General features: G+C 38.0%; 1 protein-coding gene across 3 annotated transcripts in view; it reads left to right on the top strand.

Moving 5' to 3' along the window:
• The window catches only part of SYNE2 (spectrin repeat containing nuclear envelope protein 2), a 287,952-nt gene that overhangs the window by 216,563 nt on the left and 53,936 nt on the right, over window positions 1–17,453 (top strand). For all 3 annotated transcript variants that reach the window (XM_033106953.1, XM_033106954.1, XM_033106955.1), the window contains 11 exons: window positions 1,506–1,702; window positions 2,627–2,759; window positions 3,709–3,891; window positions 4,307–4,453; window positions 5,315–5,491; window positions 6,860–7,015; window positions 8,378–8,530; window positions 13,640–13,810; window positions 14,295–14,425; window positions 15,462–15,666; window positions 16,762–16,941. In XM_033106953.1, the coding sequence (XP_032962844.1) occupies window positions 1,506–1,702; window positions 2,627–2,759; window positions 3,709–3,891; window positions 4,307–4,453; window positions 5,315–5,491; window positions 6,860–7,015; window positions 8,378–8,530; window positions 13,640–13,810; window positions 14,295–14,425; window positions 15,462–15,666; window positions 16,762–16,941 (1,833 nt within the window). The remainder of the gene's footprint in view (window positions 1–1,505; window positions 1,703–2,626; window positions 2,760–3,708; window positions 3,892–4,306; window positions 4,454–5,314; window positions 5,492–6,859; window positions 7,016–8,377; window positions 8,531–13,639; window positions 13,811–14,294; window positions 14,426–15,461; window positions 15,667–16,761; window positions 16,942–17,453) is intronic.

Genomic DNA, 17,453 nt, shown 5'->3' with positions numbered 1-17,453 from the left:
GAAACCTGATTATTTTCCCAAATGTGACTATGTCCCTTAAAATGTAACCTGTGATTCTATTTAAAAATGAAATAATTTTTCTAAGACATTTAAATAAACTTGCCAGACTAAAAGAAGTCAGATATCTTGTAAATCCCATCTCACTTACAGACTTCTTAAGGTCATTCTCGTTCCTGTGTGTCTTGGAGAGATTTGCGTGTGTCTTGATCGGTGGACCTCTGGGGGCCGTAGAACATACACGTCAGTTGCGCGGCTTCAGGAGTCAAAACAAACCTGTGTTGAGTGCTGGCTGGGCACCTCATGGGCCATGTGCCCGGTGCAGTCAGACTCCTGTATAAAATGAGGAAATTAAAACTTCTCAGAGATGCTCTAAAAATGAAGTGTCTCTCACGGAAGGCTTAGAAAACTGGAATCTTTTTTTCTTTTCTTTTCTGGACATTATTCTAGCCGGCTGCCTGGGGCAGTGGGAGGGGATCACACATGGGAGTGATGGAAAGAACATTGGATGTAGAATTTTTGGTAATTTTTAAAATTACCAAATTGGAAAATAGTGAAAGTTCTGTTTTGATCATAATTTATTTTTAAAGCTTAAATTTAAATAGCTGTCTGGATACGTGTCATTAACTGAACCCAACTGTGGAGGATAAGTGCCTTTGGACAGAGTTCTCTTCAGGGGGTCAATTGTATTCGCAGTTTCGAAGAACTTTATTTCTCTTTTCATGAAGTTTTATTAATGACGTGGTGTCTGCTTTAACTTATTCTCCTGACGTCCTCTTCCTTTCTCCATACTGAATCCTTACATTTAGGAGACTCTCGAAATGAAGTTTTTCCTACTATTTCAGTCTAAAGGATAATAAAGAAATGCTTCTGATTTATCCTCTTCATACCTAGGTTGCAAAATAAAACACTTACAGGGGCCAGGCAGGGGGACAGAAAAAGGGGCGCTGCCTGGGTCTGCAGTCAGAAGGGTGCTGGGGACAGTGGTGAAGGGGAACCAGAGCGTAGGCTCTTCTCAAGAAGCCTCTTGCTTGTTGGTTTCAGCCCTTCTTTGCCCCGTGAGAATGCAGACGCAGATGGCTAGATCCAGCTTTCCCAGAGTCAATAGGAAATCACAATTTCAATATAAAATTTCTTAATTTTCAAAATAATCAGGTCACCCAAAACCTGTCTGCAAGCTGAATGTGTCCCATAGACTGCCAGCTTTTTTTGTTTCCAGGTGGAGGAATTAACTATTGATCTAAATCTGTGAATTTTTGTGTATGCGTGTATAAGTCTACAGAGCTCAACCTGTGCCATAGAAAAGCATTGGTTGGAACCTCTCATTGTGAAAAGTGATTGATAAGCCATTAATCATTTTTGTCCAGCCAGACTGTAAGAGTCTTGAGAGTTGAGAAACTGGTAATGTTTTTCAGTAGCCTCTACTGTAGGTTTTTAAGGAAGTATTTGTGAATAGGTTGGCCGGTTTCATTTTTAAATAATTTGTTCTATGACTTGACTTTTATTAGCAAATAAAAAGAAACATGGATGAGAAGCATGCCCGGCTTTACCAGACTCTGAATGAAGGCAAACAGCTGGTGGCGTCCGTGAGCTGTCCTGAGCTAGAGGGCCAGATTGCAAAACTGGAAGAGCAGTGGTTGTCCCTGAACAAAAAAATTGACCATGAACTACACAGACTACAAACGCTTCTCAAGTATCTGCTCAGGTATGATTCCTTAGGGAGTGATTAGGCACAAAATTTTGCTGTGGAGAAAGACCTCAGAGGGGTTCTGTAGTCAACTGGATTTTACAGTTTTTCTTCGATGGTCTGAGGCAGTTGGATCCTTCTTCTGGGCTAAATGGGACCTAGAGTCTCTGATACTGATTTGCTACATTCAGGGTAATCTATAATCCGTTCTATGGAAACGAGGAATTATGTTATAACATTATACACGTTATCTTTATACCATGATGTTGCTCTTTTGTACCCCCTTCCAAAAGTTTTAAAATTTAAAAATATTTAATGTTGTCAGCTAACAGCATAGTTTGAAAAAGTCTTTGGAGTTCTGTAGCAACTTTTTTTTTTTTGCTTAATTGATCTAATTTTGAACCCCTTGAGTAAGACACAGAACATGAAACATTTAAACCACATTCTCATCCTTACCTCCTAAGGGGCTATCTTAACCCAAAGAAGTTTAAAAGTTACAAGAGGAACAGGATTTTATTTGGATATTTTTAATCACATCAAGTAAATTTGTTGGCATCCAGCCAACAGCACTTTGCTCTTGTACAACTTATACAAATGCTGGTTATATTTTTATTATAAAGAAATCTATAAGAGGACATTTGATAAATAAAAAGTAATCTGTCTCCTTGCCCATGGATTTACTTTTGTGTAGCTTTGATTAAAATAAAAAATTTTTAAAGGATGTTTTAGACTTTAAAATGCCACTTTGTTCTTGATTTAGTCATAAGACAGTCATAGAAAATGCCAGGCAAATCAGATTTGGGACATGAGCTGAAATAGTACAGTCCTTAAAAACACCATGAAAACATGCAGTAAAATAAGAACATATGTGGTGGTGCATATTGCGTATCATCTATGGAGTCCATTTCTAACTTGCTTTCTCTCTCACTTTGCTCCTGTTAGTTACAACAGAGATTCAGATCAGTTAACCAAGTGGCTGGAATCTTCTCAACAAACTCTGAACTATTGGAAAGAACAGTCCCTCAATGTGTCTCAGGACTTGGATACAGTCAGAAGCAACATAGACACTTTTTTTGTAAGTTGTAATGGAATATGCTCGGATAATTATCAGTTAAAAATAAATATCTGGAAAATGATGAGCATTAGATAGTCTCCATAATCATTTGTGGATAAGGAGTAGATTTGGACTGATGGCAGCTTAGAAATGTTTGTTTATACTGCTCATTAATGCATTTATAATAGTGATACAGTATGTTTTTAAGTGACCCTATGAAATATATATATTTTAAAACTTGCTCTGACATGGGGCATGTTTTACAAATGCAGACAATAACTCCCCTGCCACCACAAAACCTCAAAGGATTATTAATTCACAAATGTTAAAGTTAATACATAGTTTTAAATTATTATATGCAAAACTGATATTTATTCTAAAATGTTCTGTTTTGAGATTTCTTTTAAAGAAAAGAAAGGATTTTGCAATATAAATTACGCTTTTGAAATTTTTAGTCCTTTCCCATAGTCTTTTTCCATTTTCATATTTTGTAGCTGTGACTACTTTGGTATTAAAATGTAGGTATTTTAAAATATGCTTTAAAAAACCTGTAAGTACACAGGTTTTCAAATATTTTAGTTAAAAATTTGTTGCATTTAGTTCATTTAATATGAACTTTGTGTTGTGTTCCATGCTTTTTTTAAGTTGAAATTATGATTTGTCTATTTTTAAAAATATTAATCTACTAGACTATAAGTCACTCGGGGCAGGAATTCATCTCTTTTGTTCCCCACCATATATCTAATGCCTGGAACAGTGTCTGACACTTAGGAAAAATGTGTGTTTTTTTCCCACATACTTTTTTTTCACATTCCACATACACACATGTACATCCACATACAAATATTTACTATTTTAATTGAATTCAGTTATTTTGTTTTGGACTCTAACCAGTTATTCTGATTCTTAGTTATTCTGTGCTATACTTACATTTTAAAAAGTTTCTAAATTTGAAAACTGTTTCCTTTAGGAGTTTTCAAAGGAACTCGATGAAAAGTCCTCCTTGAAAACTGCAGTTATAAGTACTGGGAACCAACTTCTTCACCTGAAAGAAGCTGACACGGCTACACTGAGAGCTTCTTTAGCACAGTTTGAACAACAGTGGACAATGCTCATAACTCAGCTTCCAGATATTCAAGAAAAACTTCACCAGGTAAGTACTTAAAGACCCAGCATTTGAATTAGCATTCACTTGTTAGCTCACAAGTATTTTTAAATTATTTCTTTGACTCAATAATTTTCATTGACACTACCTATTTTTCTTTGGCACCACTGAATATAGGTCCTAATTACTGGATTCTCCTCCAATGGGATCTTTCTTGAGAAAGAAATCAGGCTTAATTACTCTATTTCCCAGTTTATCGGCATCACTGTTTTAGTTTATGTGAAGGTCATTGTCATTGTTTTGGGGTCGCTTATTCTAAGCTTGAATGCTGGGTTTGTTTTTGTGAATAACCTGCATAATTATGTAGCAAAACCTTTTATCAAACCAGATATCATCTTAAGTGATGCCCTGATTCATTTTGTTAACTGCGGGTAATTAAATGGAAATCATTTTGTCCTTGCAGCTTCAGATGGAGAAATTGCCATCTCGTAAAGCAATCACAGAAATGATTAGCTGGATGAACAATGTGGAACATCAAGCCGCAGATGAAGACTCTGAGCTTTCACTGAGTTCTGCATCTCAAGTTAAAAATCTTCTTCACAAGTACAAGGTAATTATATAACAAGAGCCAGAGGCGTTTTCATTAAAGGAGGCTCGTCAATCTGAGGGGAAATACTGAACAAAGAGACATATAGGATATAATTTAGAAGAACTAATTCTGGGTGTGGGGAATGGTATGATGGATGATTCTCAAGAGATAAGTTAGTATATTTGTTCTTATTCTGCTTAAATTCCTGCAGTAGCTCCCATCACCACAGGACAGAATGCAAGTTTTTAACTGGCTCTCCATCTCCCTCCTCCACACCCCCAACCTCGTCTTTTCATTCCCCCACTCAAACCCTTGGCTCTGCCTGAACCAAATAATTGTGGCCCCTCCACTGTTTCTGGTGTTCTCCCTCCTCCCTTGCGCCTTTGTGCTTGCTGCGCCTTCGGCCTGGAATTCCAGTGCTTCACTTTTAGCTGCAGAAATCCTCTCAGTCATCCTTCCAGAGTCAGCTCAAGTATCTTCTCATTTGGAAATCTATCCCTGACTCTCACAGCCAGATTAGTTTACTTTCTGGAGTTAGGTGCTATCATTAATTCCTGTCAATCACGCTGTATTATAATTATTTGCTTCCTTGCCTGTCTCCCCATCTTGACTTCGCTTCTTGAGATCAGGGGCTATCCTAGCCCCAATACCTGGCAGCCGATAGGTGTTAAGTAAATGTTCTTTGGTGTTTCCAAAAAGACTCTTCACTCAAAGCAGGTACCTGGTGGGGTTGGAGAAGGTAGACCATAACTCCTGACAGGTGTCCCATGACTAATGGATGGGAGCTTGGCGCCTCCTAGAGTGTACCAAAGGGGACCTCCAGTTCATCTGACCTACTTCAGTTCAGGCTTTGGTTGTTTAATTTTGTTTGTTTTGTTTTAGGAGTTTAGAATGGAAATGGACTATAAACAGTGGATAGTTGATTTTGTTAACCAGTCATTACTTCAGTTAAGCACCTGTGATGTAGAAAGTAAGCGCTATGAAAGAACGGAGTTTGCTGAGCACCTGGGAGAGATGAACCGCCAATGGCAGCGGGTCCATGGAACACTAAATAGAAAGGTACGCTCATATGTCACAGTTTGATATAGGGTTTGGCCTCTGCAAAATACCACTTTCTGAAAAATTTTAAAAGACATCCATATAGTTAATTTGCAGCTAAACCTAATAATCATCTCAATTATAGCCTTTTCGAACTGTGCTAAAGAAGCTGTGTTTTAGCATTCTCCAAAAGAGTATGAAAATAGTTCTTACTGTTTCTTTTGAGATTTCTTAGTGGGAAATTGAGTTAGGCAAGTGAAGAGGAGCATCTTAATAAATGGCATTTTCACATTTTCTGTGAAAATAGATGTTCAAAGGGGACAAAATATTTCAGCTTTGAAAAGATAATAAAAAGGGAAAAAAATGTATATGGCCTTTTTGTAGGTTTTCATCCCATGACTCGGAAAAGAGTAAGAAGAGTTATTCTTGGAAAAATATTTAATATTTATATATAATTGATAGTGACAATTGGTTGACTTACTATGTTGAGAATGCATACAAACGGATCTATACAATTAAGATTCAAGCACACGAATGGAAAAAGAACATGAGCAGACAGTTCACAAAAGAGAAAATTGAAATTAGAAATAAACATGGAACAATTACAACTTCAGCTACCAGACACTCAAACATTAATGTAACATTACACATTTATGAAATTAGAAAAATTTAATAAGGTAAAGGTAAAAGCCCAAAGCTATCACATTCATACCTTGCCGATAATGGCTTAAATATGACCCTTTTGGAAAGCATTTTGAAAATTTCAAGAACCATAATAGTCATCTATCTTATCTCTTAACCCAGCTGTGCACCTCTTACACATTTATCTTAAGTAAATAGTCCTTCAAAAAAGAAAAGATAATGGGCACAAGGCGGTCAATCCACAATTATTTATGCTGGTAAAAGTAGAATGCCTTAATTTCCAGCTCCAGAGGAGTAATTAATCAAGTTGTACTGTGTCTGATGAAATATTGGGCAGCCTTTCAAATTGAGGCATATATCATGACACAGGAAGTGCCGGTGACATATTGGAAAAAATACAAAACTTTACATATACTATATATGTATGTATGTGTGAATATATAATATTGAATGTTAGCAACATGATTTCATTTTTTTCAGATATTATGGAACTCTAAAATAGCCAGCTTTCTTAGCATATTAGCTTTCATTTTAAATGTTAGAATTAAAATCCCCCTTTAAGAAAAATCTATTTCTGGACTTACGAATCTATTCCAAAAGTTATTGGGAGATCTTATTTTGCAAAATATTAGAAATCTGAAAAGAAGCAAAATTATCCTATTTAAGCTATCATAATCATGACATTTACATTTTAAAGCACATAATTTAAAATAAGAAATTTTTATTTTCTTATTCATTAACTTGTAGATACAACGTTTAGAACAACTTTTGGAAAGTGTCACTGAGAATGAAAACAAAATACAGATTTTGAACAACTGGATGGAGGTGCAAGAGGAGAGACTGAAAACTTTACAAAAACCTGAAAGTGTGATCTCGGTGCAGAAGATGCTCCTGGATTGTCAGGTGAGAAGACACACAGCACCTGTCCCGCACAGCTTGTCAGGCTCTGTAGTCATGCCTTATGCTCCCCGGAGTAGGGCCAGCCCTGGTCATTTCTGGGGACTCTCCTCTAAAGCTCCATACACTTACTTTTTTATGTCAAATATATAATTATCCGTGAGTTTCAAGATTGCAAAATGCCACTTTTGTGATAAACAGACCAAAATATTTTCATGGTTATTGTTATTAAGAGGTTTGAGTGTTAATCTTGAGGGGAAAAAAGTGTTCAAAGAGAATTTTGACGTTGATGTTTTCCAGTTTTTGTCTTTTAAAGAGTTTATCAAATAGTCACAAAATTACTCTAAAGTTTTCATGATTTTGAGTATTTCATTCTGTTTCTTCAGAGGAAAATGCTTTTCTTGCACCTACTGTGTAATGTATTCTGAAAGGACCACTTGTCCTTTGGAACAACTGTCTGAATCGCTTTTGGGCTGGAGGGTGTTGGGTGTGCCCTTCGTTGTTTAGTGGTCATTTACCAGGTCACTTAGTCTTTGAGGTGCCCTCCCCCAAATGTAGATGCAGCCTCCCTACACAGTGCTGCTCCCCACTGAAAACACCTCAGCTGTCCCTGCAGCTGCAGATGGCCAGGTTATATTGCTTCTGCACCCATGATATGAAGGTCTGGTACTACTCACTGTCGGGGTGGAAACTCACCTCAGACCCCGACTCTACCTAGAAGATTACAGAATATAATATTGGACATACTATGTGAGCAGCAACATCACCATAAGAGCTTTTTCAAATGGTCCTATCCTGTTTCTAAATACCCACTAGTCACTTCCACTTTAGAATTCTTACAGCCACCTCAGATCTGACACACAAGTACTTCCTGACGAGAAGCCTACATTCCACAGCTCAGTCCTACACCATCCGCCAAGCAGCCACCTAGTTTTCACTTATGTTCTAAGCTGTGCACAACACAGGGTGTCGTCCCTATTTTTCTTCCAAATGAGAAAATGCTGACTTGGGAGTTTGATGACTTAATGCCTGTCAAACTGCCAGTACAGGGCAGATACGGAATGGGAACTAGATCTCCTAGACTCTTTCTACTATACCATGATGATAAGGACTTGTTACCTAGACTTCTAAAAATCTACACCCATGAAATAATTGAAATTATTATAAATTTATATTGTAATATAAATGTATATTGTAATAACTCATTATAAAAATTAAGACTGTTATGATTAATGTGTCTTTTGTGTAATGTTATTTAATTATATACTCTAATGTCATTTTTACGTGAAAAGAGCAAATTCCCGTCTCTCATACCTTATTGTTTTGTGATATTGTGCATCTGAGAACTTTTTTCTGTTGCCCTTCCAGGATATAGAAAACCAACTTGCAATTAAATCCAAAGCACTGGATGACTTGAGACAAAGTTACCTGACTTTGGAGAGTGGGACACGGCCATTGTTAGAAGATACAGCATCCAGAATCGACGGGTTATTTCAAAAGAGGAGCACTGTTGTCAACCAGGTACTAGATTTCATTTGAAGTGTACTGTTTCTCTTCACACATCTGTCTTTTATCCTTGTTGTTGCTGTTTAATCATGGAGACTCATTCCATACCAAAAGCGGAAAAAGCTGCTGAGAAAAATACTGAAGTATAGTAGAGAGAAGTATTTCAAATCCCATTTTTTTGCACTGGATAATTACAGGCAAAGCCACCAATTCCAACATCATTAGCAGCCTAGAAGTCCCCTCGGTTATCTTTGTTTTGTCTAATAGATTCACACAGACAAAAAATGTCTCCATCCCCCAAACCCAGCAGAGCATCTGGCATTGTTTCCTGGCCAGTTATATATGGGAATAGCTACTGTGTTTCCCCAAAAATAAGACCAAACCGGACAATCAGCTCTAATGCGTCTCTTGGAGCAAAAATTAATATAAGACCCAGTATTATATCTTATATTATATTATACATTATATTATATTATGTATTATATATTATATTATATTATATTATATTATATTATATTATATTATACCGGATCTTATATTATAATAAAATAAGACCGGGTCTCATATTAATTTTTGCTCCAAAAGACGCATTAGAGCTGATTGTCCGGCTATGTCTTATTTTCGGGGAAACACGGTATGAAGAAGCAGCTCAGATTCCCCACAGACAGGGACATGCCTCAGGGAGGGAATGAACCTGTCACACATAGCCTCTGTTAAGCCAGGAGAAAGGTCAGCATAGAGAGAACTCCAGAGGAGGGGAGAAACACTGCATGAGGTGAGGAGGAAGTATAGAGGAAGAATGTGGAAGACATCTGGTAATTTTATGAAAGGCATGTCAAAGTCTGCATTTACCCCTCCCAGGAGGAGAATACCAAAAGAGAAAGGACAGACGTCTGTAGATACTGCAACCTTGACATTTCCCCACAAATGGAGGTCGGCAAGTGTAAATACTAATTAACCACGTACAGGCGTGTCCATGTTTCCCAGCGAATCCTTATTGTGGATCATTTGTCATCTCCTACAATCTACTTTCAACTATTTGTTCCAAGAAGGAATTGCGGATAACCAGTGTGAATGAAATCCGTAGGTGACCCTCAGCCTTATTCCTCCCCCAGAGCTCAGGCAGGAAAATAGAGATTGAGCTTAACATAGCTTATGTGTGAGTCGTTTGTTAAAAATACCTTTTTGTAAGGAACTTACGCTCACTGCCAAGGGTACAAAGATAAACAAGAAAATAAATGAGTCCTACCCTCAGAGCTCACAGGCTACTGGAGGAAGCACACTTGAACAGACCATTACAACACAATGAATTAAAATATAATAAAAATGTAGAGGTGGGGGAAAGGATTAAATAAAAATGTAAAAAATACATAGATAGTACTAGCATAAGGATAGATGTAAATGAAATAGAATTGAGTCAAGAAATAAATGCTCACATTTATGGTCAATTGATTTTTGACAAGGATGCAAGACAATTTAGTGGGGGGAGAAGCCTTTTCAAAAATGGTATTAGGACAACTGGATATCCACATTTAAAAGAGTAAGTTAGACCCCTACATTCACACCATGGATAGAAATTAACTCAAAATGGAGTAAAGACGTAAATGTTGGTGCTAACTAAACGACCAAACTCTTAGAAAAAAACATAGACATAACTCTTCATGACTTTGGATTAGGCTTGTTTCCTAGATAGGACACCGAAAACACAACCAAACAAACAAATTGGTAAATTAGACTTCATCAAAATTAAACACTTTTGTGTTTCAAATGACACCATCAAAAATGTAAGAACACAAACCACAGAAGGAGAGAAAATATATGCTAGTTATGTCAGATAAAAGACTTGTATTAGAATATATAAGCAATTACTATAACTCAATAATAAAAGGACAAATAACCCAATGAAAAAATGAGCAAATGATCTGAATAGACATTTCTCTAAAACAGATATAGGAGTGCCCAGTAAGTACGTGAAAAGATGCTCAATATCACTGACCATCAAGGAAATGCAGTTCGAAACCACAATGAAATACCACTTTATACCTACTACTAAAGTGTAAATACTACTTTACACCTACCTACTAAGTATTAACAAGGATATGGAGAAACTGAAACCCTCATACACTGATGGTATATGTAAAATTGTGCAGCTACTTTGGAAAACAGTCTGGGAGTTCCTCGAATGGTTAAGCATAGAGTTACCATATGACCCAGCAGTTCCACGTTAGGTATCTATACCCAAGAGAAATGAGCACATATGTCCACACCAAAAGCGTGTGCACAAATGTTCATAGGAGTGTGATTCATGATCTCTAAAATGTTCACCAACTGATAAATGGATGTATAAAATACACACTGTTATTCAGCCATAAAAAGGAATGAAGCACTGGTAACATGCTACAGCATTGATGGCCTTGAAAACATCATGCTAAGTGAAAGAAGCCAGTGACAAAAGACCATATTGTATGATTCCATTTACGTGAAATGTCCAGAATTGGCAAATCGATAAAGTCATAAAGTGGATTAGTGTTTGGGGGGAGGGTTGGGAGAAAAATAAGGAGTGACTGCTAATGGGTATGGAGTTTCTTTTTGGGGTGAAAAAAAGATTCTAAAAGTAATTATGGGGATTGTACAATTCAAAGAGGTTAATTGTATAGTGTGTGAATTATATCTCAATAAACCTATTTTTAAAAAAAAAATACAGAGGACACGAGACCTAGATCATCCATCCATGAGCTCTCCAGAATTAGTATAGCCTCATGTTGAAGAACAAGGGCTTTGCATCCTAAATAATGTTTCCTAAATAATGACCCTAGCAGCACCATTTTCTGTCTGTGTCCTAGGATAGGACACTTACCCTCTCTAAGCCTCAGTTTCCGAGTCTGTTAAACAAGGGTGATAATACCTACTCTGTTATTGCTACCTTTGTAGCAATGCCTGTGTGGCACTCAGTGAATCCTGCCCTGCTGGCTGATTCCATTTCTAACATTTTGAAAATGTTCCTTCTTTCTAGTGTAGTGAATTTTGCTTAGTGGTTTTCTTATCCTTTCCCTCAAACCACAGGTGCTATTTCTTCTCTATTAAGCTGTAATATTCTAAAGCGTTTACCCTTGACAGCACCAGAAATGACACCAACTTTATATGCGGAAACCAGGCAGGCCATATGTGTGCCAGAATCATCCCTGCCACTCAGATAGGTCCCAGCTTCGGAGGGGTATATCTATCAAGGAGTTCCTGCCTCCCTTTTTTTCTTCCTATCTTATTCTTTCTTAATGACTCTGGTGCTTTTTCTGAGCCATCTAGCCCTCACAAACACATTTGGCCCTCTTGATTGCCAATGTGAGACTACATTTTAGCATGCCACGTGGTTCTTCATCTGCCCCGTTTGTGGCAGGGGTTGAGGAACCCCCGTCCCCGTGGATGTGCAGTGGCTCCTGTAGTTGTTAAGCAGAGAACAAAGGGCCTGAATGCAGGCGTGTGACTAGATCCAAAATTTGGCATTGCACTGCAGATAAAGATGCCCAGTCGGGCCACCGTAGAGAGCACACTTTATTTCTACTCTGATTCTTATTTTAAATTGATATATAATTTACACCGTAAAACTCACCCTTTCGAATATACAATGCAGTGGCTTTTCGTAGATTCACAGAGATTTGCAACCATCACTACTATCTAATTCTAGAACGTTTTGTTATCTCAAAAAGAAACGCCATACCCATTAGCCGACGACTCCCCATTCCTCCTTTACCCTAGTCTCTGGAAACCACTAATCTACTTTCTCGCTCTTTGAATTTGCCTGTTTTGGACATTTCATATTAATGGAATCATACAACAGTCTTTTCTATCTGTCTTCTTAGCATGTTTCAAGATCATTAATATTATAGGCTATATCAACACTTCATTTCTTTTCATGGATGAATAATATTGTTTGGATATACTCCTTTTAGTTTATCCAGTGATGGATATTTGGGTTGTTTCCACTTTTAGGCTAGTGTGAATTATGCTGCCGTGAACATTTGTGTATACGTTTTTATCTGAAGATATGATTTCAGTTCTTGTAGCTATATACCTAAGAGTAGAATTGTCCAGTCCTATAGTCACTATATTTAACTTTTTGAAGAACTGCCAAACTGTTTTCCACAGCAGTTGTACCATTTTATGTTCCCACCAGCAACGGATGAAGGTTCCAATTTTTCTATGCTCTTGCCAACACTAGTTATTGTCCAAATTTGATTATAGCCATCCTAGTAGATGTGAAGTGTTCTCCCATTATAGTTTTGATTTACATTTCTCTAATGACTTGGTGTTGAGCATCTTTTCATGTTCTTATTGTCTATTTGTATATTATTTAAAGTGATTCAAATCCTCTGCCCATTTTTTTAGTTTGCTTATTTATCTTTTTATTGTTGAGCTATAAATGTTCTTTGAATAATATATATAAAAGTGTGTATTTGTACTCGATTGTATCGAGATGATTAAAATGATCATTCAACCTCTATCCTTTAATGATTGTCAGCACATGTGAACGATTAAAATATGGCCACCATTGCATTTCCTCTGCTTAGCACTTGCCTGTTACTTTGGCCAAGCACGTTCCCCTCCAATTTATGCGTGCTTTCCAGTAATAATCAGACGTCAGTGCCAGGAACACAGGTAACATTTTAACATTTCTAATGCTTTACAGTTTTCAGAGCATTTTCACAGACACTATTTGATTTATTTTTTCATTTGTTATCTCCGTCTTGTGGATGAGAAAACAGACTCAAGAGTTAAGGAACTTGCCCAAGGTCAGAGAGAAAATAGTCAATGAAGTGTGCATTCGCAGATTCTGATTCCTCACCCCGTATTCTTTCTCGGGGCTGTCCCTCCTACACTGAACTCTCTTCATGCTGATCCTCAGGGCTCTTTTCCATTCACCTGGTCTAAAACTTAGCCTTCTCTGATAGTTTTTGTTCATTGACCTGCCATTCCCACTGTCAGTTAGTCACTGAAGCGCCTCCAATACCCTCAAATTGCAATGCCTAATTTAGATACAGTGGTAGAGTCCTTGGACAGGAAAAAAAAAAGTCACAAGAGAGCTTCCTCTCAGTGATTTTTCTAAGGATGTTTCCACGTTTCATGTAGGTCAATGAACTCAAAACCTCCATGCAGTCCATGTTACAGGAGTGGAAGATTTATGATAAACTCTATGATGACGTCACTACGATGACAGTTCGGTTCCAGTACTGCCTGGAACACAGCAAACCTGTGGTTTTATCACTGGAGGCCTTGAGATGCCAGGTGCAGAACCTTCAGGTAAATCAACCCCATCTAGGCACAGCGCACTGTCAACCGGAAATCCCCAGGGGAAGCAGCCACAGTAAAGGGACACAGTGGCTTTGTGCTCTTGACAGAGAAGCACATAGCAGCATGTAAAACAGCAGCAAAAGTATAACTGGAAGTTCCAGAATGAATCACATGAGCCAAGTGAATGAAACTTGTTAAAAGTTTACATTACAAAGTTTAATCTTTCTTCATTTTTAATGTCCATTTTATTTCACAATTTAAACATTTTGGATTTTGGTGGAGTTTTTTAAAGTATACTTCTTTAAGTTCTAGTCTCAAATGAACGAATGCCTTGTCAGTTGATTTCTTCTTTATATTTCTAATAATTTATCCCAGTCCTATCAAGGTTTCAGTGTTGTTTTTTTGTGATATACAGCAAGCACTGAAAAACTGCTGCCTTCTTTTTAAGTAGCCAGGCCATTTTGAAACTAACATTCCTGCTCTGTTCTCTTAGGCTCTACAAGACGAAGCTGAGAGCTGTGAAGGGAATTGGCAGAAACTCCAGGAGTTGATTGGAAAACTCAAAGATCACTGTCCCTCAGTGGCTGAAATAGTCAAAGAAAAGTGCCAAGACACTCACACGAGGTATGCATTAAGATCCAATTTGAATAATAGGTCAGATATCTGAAGGACATGTGGTAAATGAAGTGTCATGGGCCTTGGAAAGTCTTATATTCTTAATCATCTGAGATGACTGGTTTCAGGCTATTCTGGTCTCTCAGGTTTGAAGATTCTAGTTCATGGATGATTTGATGTTGTCAGGGTTTTGGTGTTGTACAAGTGTTTGGTACAATCAGTCTAGAAAGGCCCTAATCATAGCCCCAGAGGAGCCATTTTCAGGGGGCAGAGACTACATGCCCAGTGTGATCCTCAGGACACCAAATCACAGGCAGAAACACACTAACAGGTGGGTCAGAGAGGCAACCTGTTTCTCTGGAAACATTATAAGATGGAAGATGGGATGTTAGAATACCTCACAGGGTGGTGATTTATTTGATGAAGTGCTTGTGGTAGAAAGCTCCTTCTAAGGAGTGTGGCCCTAATTAATTGCAAGGCTTTTCAATTTTGCTGAATGGGATGTGAAAGCGGGCTGAGAGTTGATTTAGTTATGGGAAAGAAAGGCAAGAGATTGCAGTCTGCATATGGAATAAAAAACATATCCTTTATTTCCACTTTTATATTAGGAACAAGGGACTTTGTAATTGGAAAATAAATTTGACATAAACACAGTTTAAATTGGCCTATTTAAAGACCCCCTCTATAAAATAGGAGGCCCTCACCTGTGGAGAAGTTTCATCAGGCATACAGCTCAGTACTTTCTCCAACTTGACCTAAGATATTCATAATACATTGTATTATGAATACATGTTGTATTCATAATACAATGCATATTTCTTGCCAATCACAAATTTTGTAATTTTTGCTAAGAATTGTAAAGTTAGTTAAATATCCCGATTTGGACTTATGTTTATATAAGGGTGGTGCCATTAACAAAAGGCACTTAATAGTGTCTTCTTAACAATCCATCTGCTACTACCTTTCTGGTAGAGTGTGTGCATTGAGTTTTTGTTGCAAGGGAAAGGATGGGATGAGGGACCTGTTGTTTATGTTGCCCTGACAGGTGGACCCAGGTAAACCAAGACATTGCAGACGAGCTGCAAAAGGCCCAGGTTCTGCTGCAGCTCTGGACGGCCTATACCAGCGCTTACACTGAAGGGGAAGCAAGGCTGGAGCAGCAGGAAGCAAAGTACCGACAGCTCGCAAACATCAACATGTCTGGAAACAACCTGCAAGAGATCCTGACCCCGGCCCTGCAGGACATAAAGGTGGATGCAAAACCCACTGGAAAAACTGAGGGCCAAGACAGCCTGACCGTCAGGGCCATGACCCCGGGACTAGACAGACCAGTGGGATAGAGAATTAGGTCAGGGCAGGTGTCTGGGCAGGCTGCGTAGGACACAGGCTATGTGGGCTTGGGAAGGCCGGGTGTCAGGTAGCCAGGTCAGGGGCACCTGACACCACCTCGTTGCATGTCTCCCCTTTCACTCTAGCGTAAAACTGTGAAGCAAAAGTCTCATACAAAGTCTCAAATAAAAGCAAAAGTGTCTCAACTGAGTGGGATCATCTAAGAATAATAGATGTTGAATTTCTTGCTTTAGAAATAATCATGGATTCGTCTCCATGTTAATACGGCTTTTCTGTGGGTATAGTGAGTTTTAGACTGTATTTAAGAGCTGTGTAATTTCCTCTGGTTTTATCCTAGTATGTTAATGAAGGCCCAGAAAGTGACTACTTTCAAGTTTTAAACTCGGTGACCAGCTGTGTTTTGTATCTTCTGATACTACAGGACAAATCAAAAAGTATTAACCAATTTAATGGGAGAGACAGGAATCCAATAGATATGATCCATATTTCTGATTACCTTCTACTTGATCTGTAGTTTAAAAAAAAAAATTCACACACACACTGTTTCCAGAGTAGCCTTAAAATCAGCTTCATTGATGAGATTCTACCATCTCTGCAAATGAATCTATTTATGTCCCAGAGTCTCAGGCAGAGGACAGGGTTGCATTGATTCTTAAATCAACTTGCAAGCAGATTCCTAAAGAAATTGATGATTAGAAATACAAAACACAGGACTCTACCCAAATGATCTCTAGTTTCTATAAACTAGAAGCCCCAATTCTATTGGTCAGTGGTCAGTTGTAGCTCCTAAATGACAGATTGCAGAACAGCACCTGTGATGGGCATCATACAAAGAAAGCTTAGCTTTTTCAGCTCTTTAAAATAAGCAATAACAAAAAGCCATGTCCACAATTTCGGGGTAGAAATTCTCCTCGATGCTGATGGAGCCCTAGGGGGTGGAGGTTCATGTTGTGAAAGCAGGAGGGAATGTTTTGTGATCACTTTTTCTTCTCCAGGAGCTTCAGCATGAAGTGCAAAAGACAAAAGAAGCCTTTCTCCAAAATTCCACTCTCCTGGATCGATTCCCACAATCTACAGAGTCTGACACCCATGTGCTCCTCTCTGGTCAACAACACTCACTCCAGAGGGCTTCTTACTTGGAAAAGATGCTGCTTGTGAAAGCAAATGAATTTGAGGTTCATCTTATTTTTCCATTAAAGTTGTCGTCTTGGAGATTTGCTCAGTATCATCAATTCCTTATATCTTATGAAGTAATAGGACATAAGGAATATATAAAATATATAAGGAATATAGTATATGTAACGCAAGTTATTAGTGCTTTGTGGACTGTCCCTTAGGGCAACTACACAATAAAGCTGCCTTGAACATATCTTCCATTTGATACCATGATTTAATCATGTGATTCTTTAATCACGTGGATAATGGGAGTATCTTAAGCAACCATTTCTTCTTGATTGAACATGTTAATGTAAGAAGTGATATATTTCGTACGCTGTTTAGATCTCACAGTTATTTGGATCTCCAAGTGGGGTAATAGAATTGGTTGCTTAAAGCATGGCCATTTGTTGTATTATTTAGTCACTTTTAGAAAAGCCTTCGTGCATGCACTGTCAAAAAGCTGCACAGAAGTCCATGGAACTCCAATATCAGATCTCAATACCAGCAGGAAAAGAAGATTTCACTAGCA

Source organism: Rhinolophus ferrumequinum, chromosome 6 (assembly GCF_004115265.2).
Source record: "Rhinolophus ferrumequinum isolate MPI-CBG mRhiFer1 chromosome 6, mRhiFer1_v1.p, whole genome shotgun sequence".
NCBI lineage: Eukaryota > Metazoa > Chordata > Mammalia > Chiroptera > Rhinolophidae > Rhinolophus > Rhinolophus ferrumequinum.
This window is presented reverse-complemented; position numbering and strand designations above follow the sequence as displayed.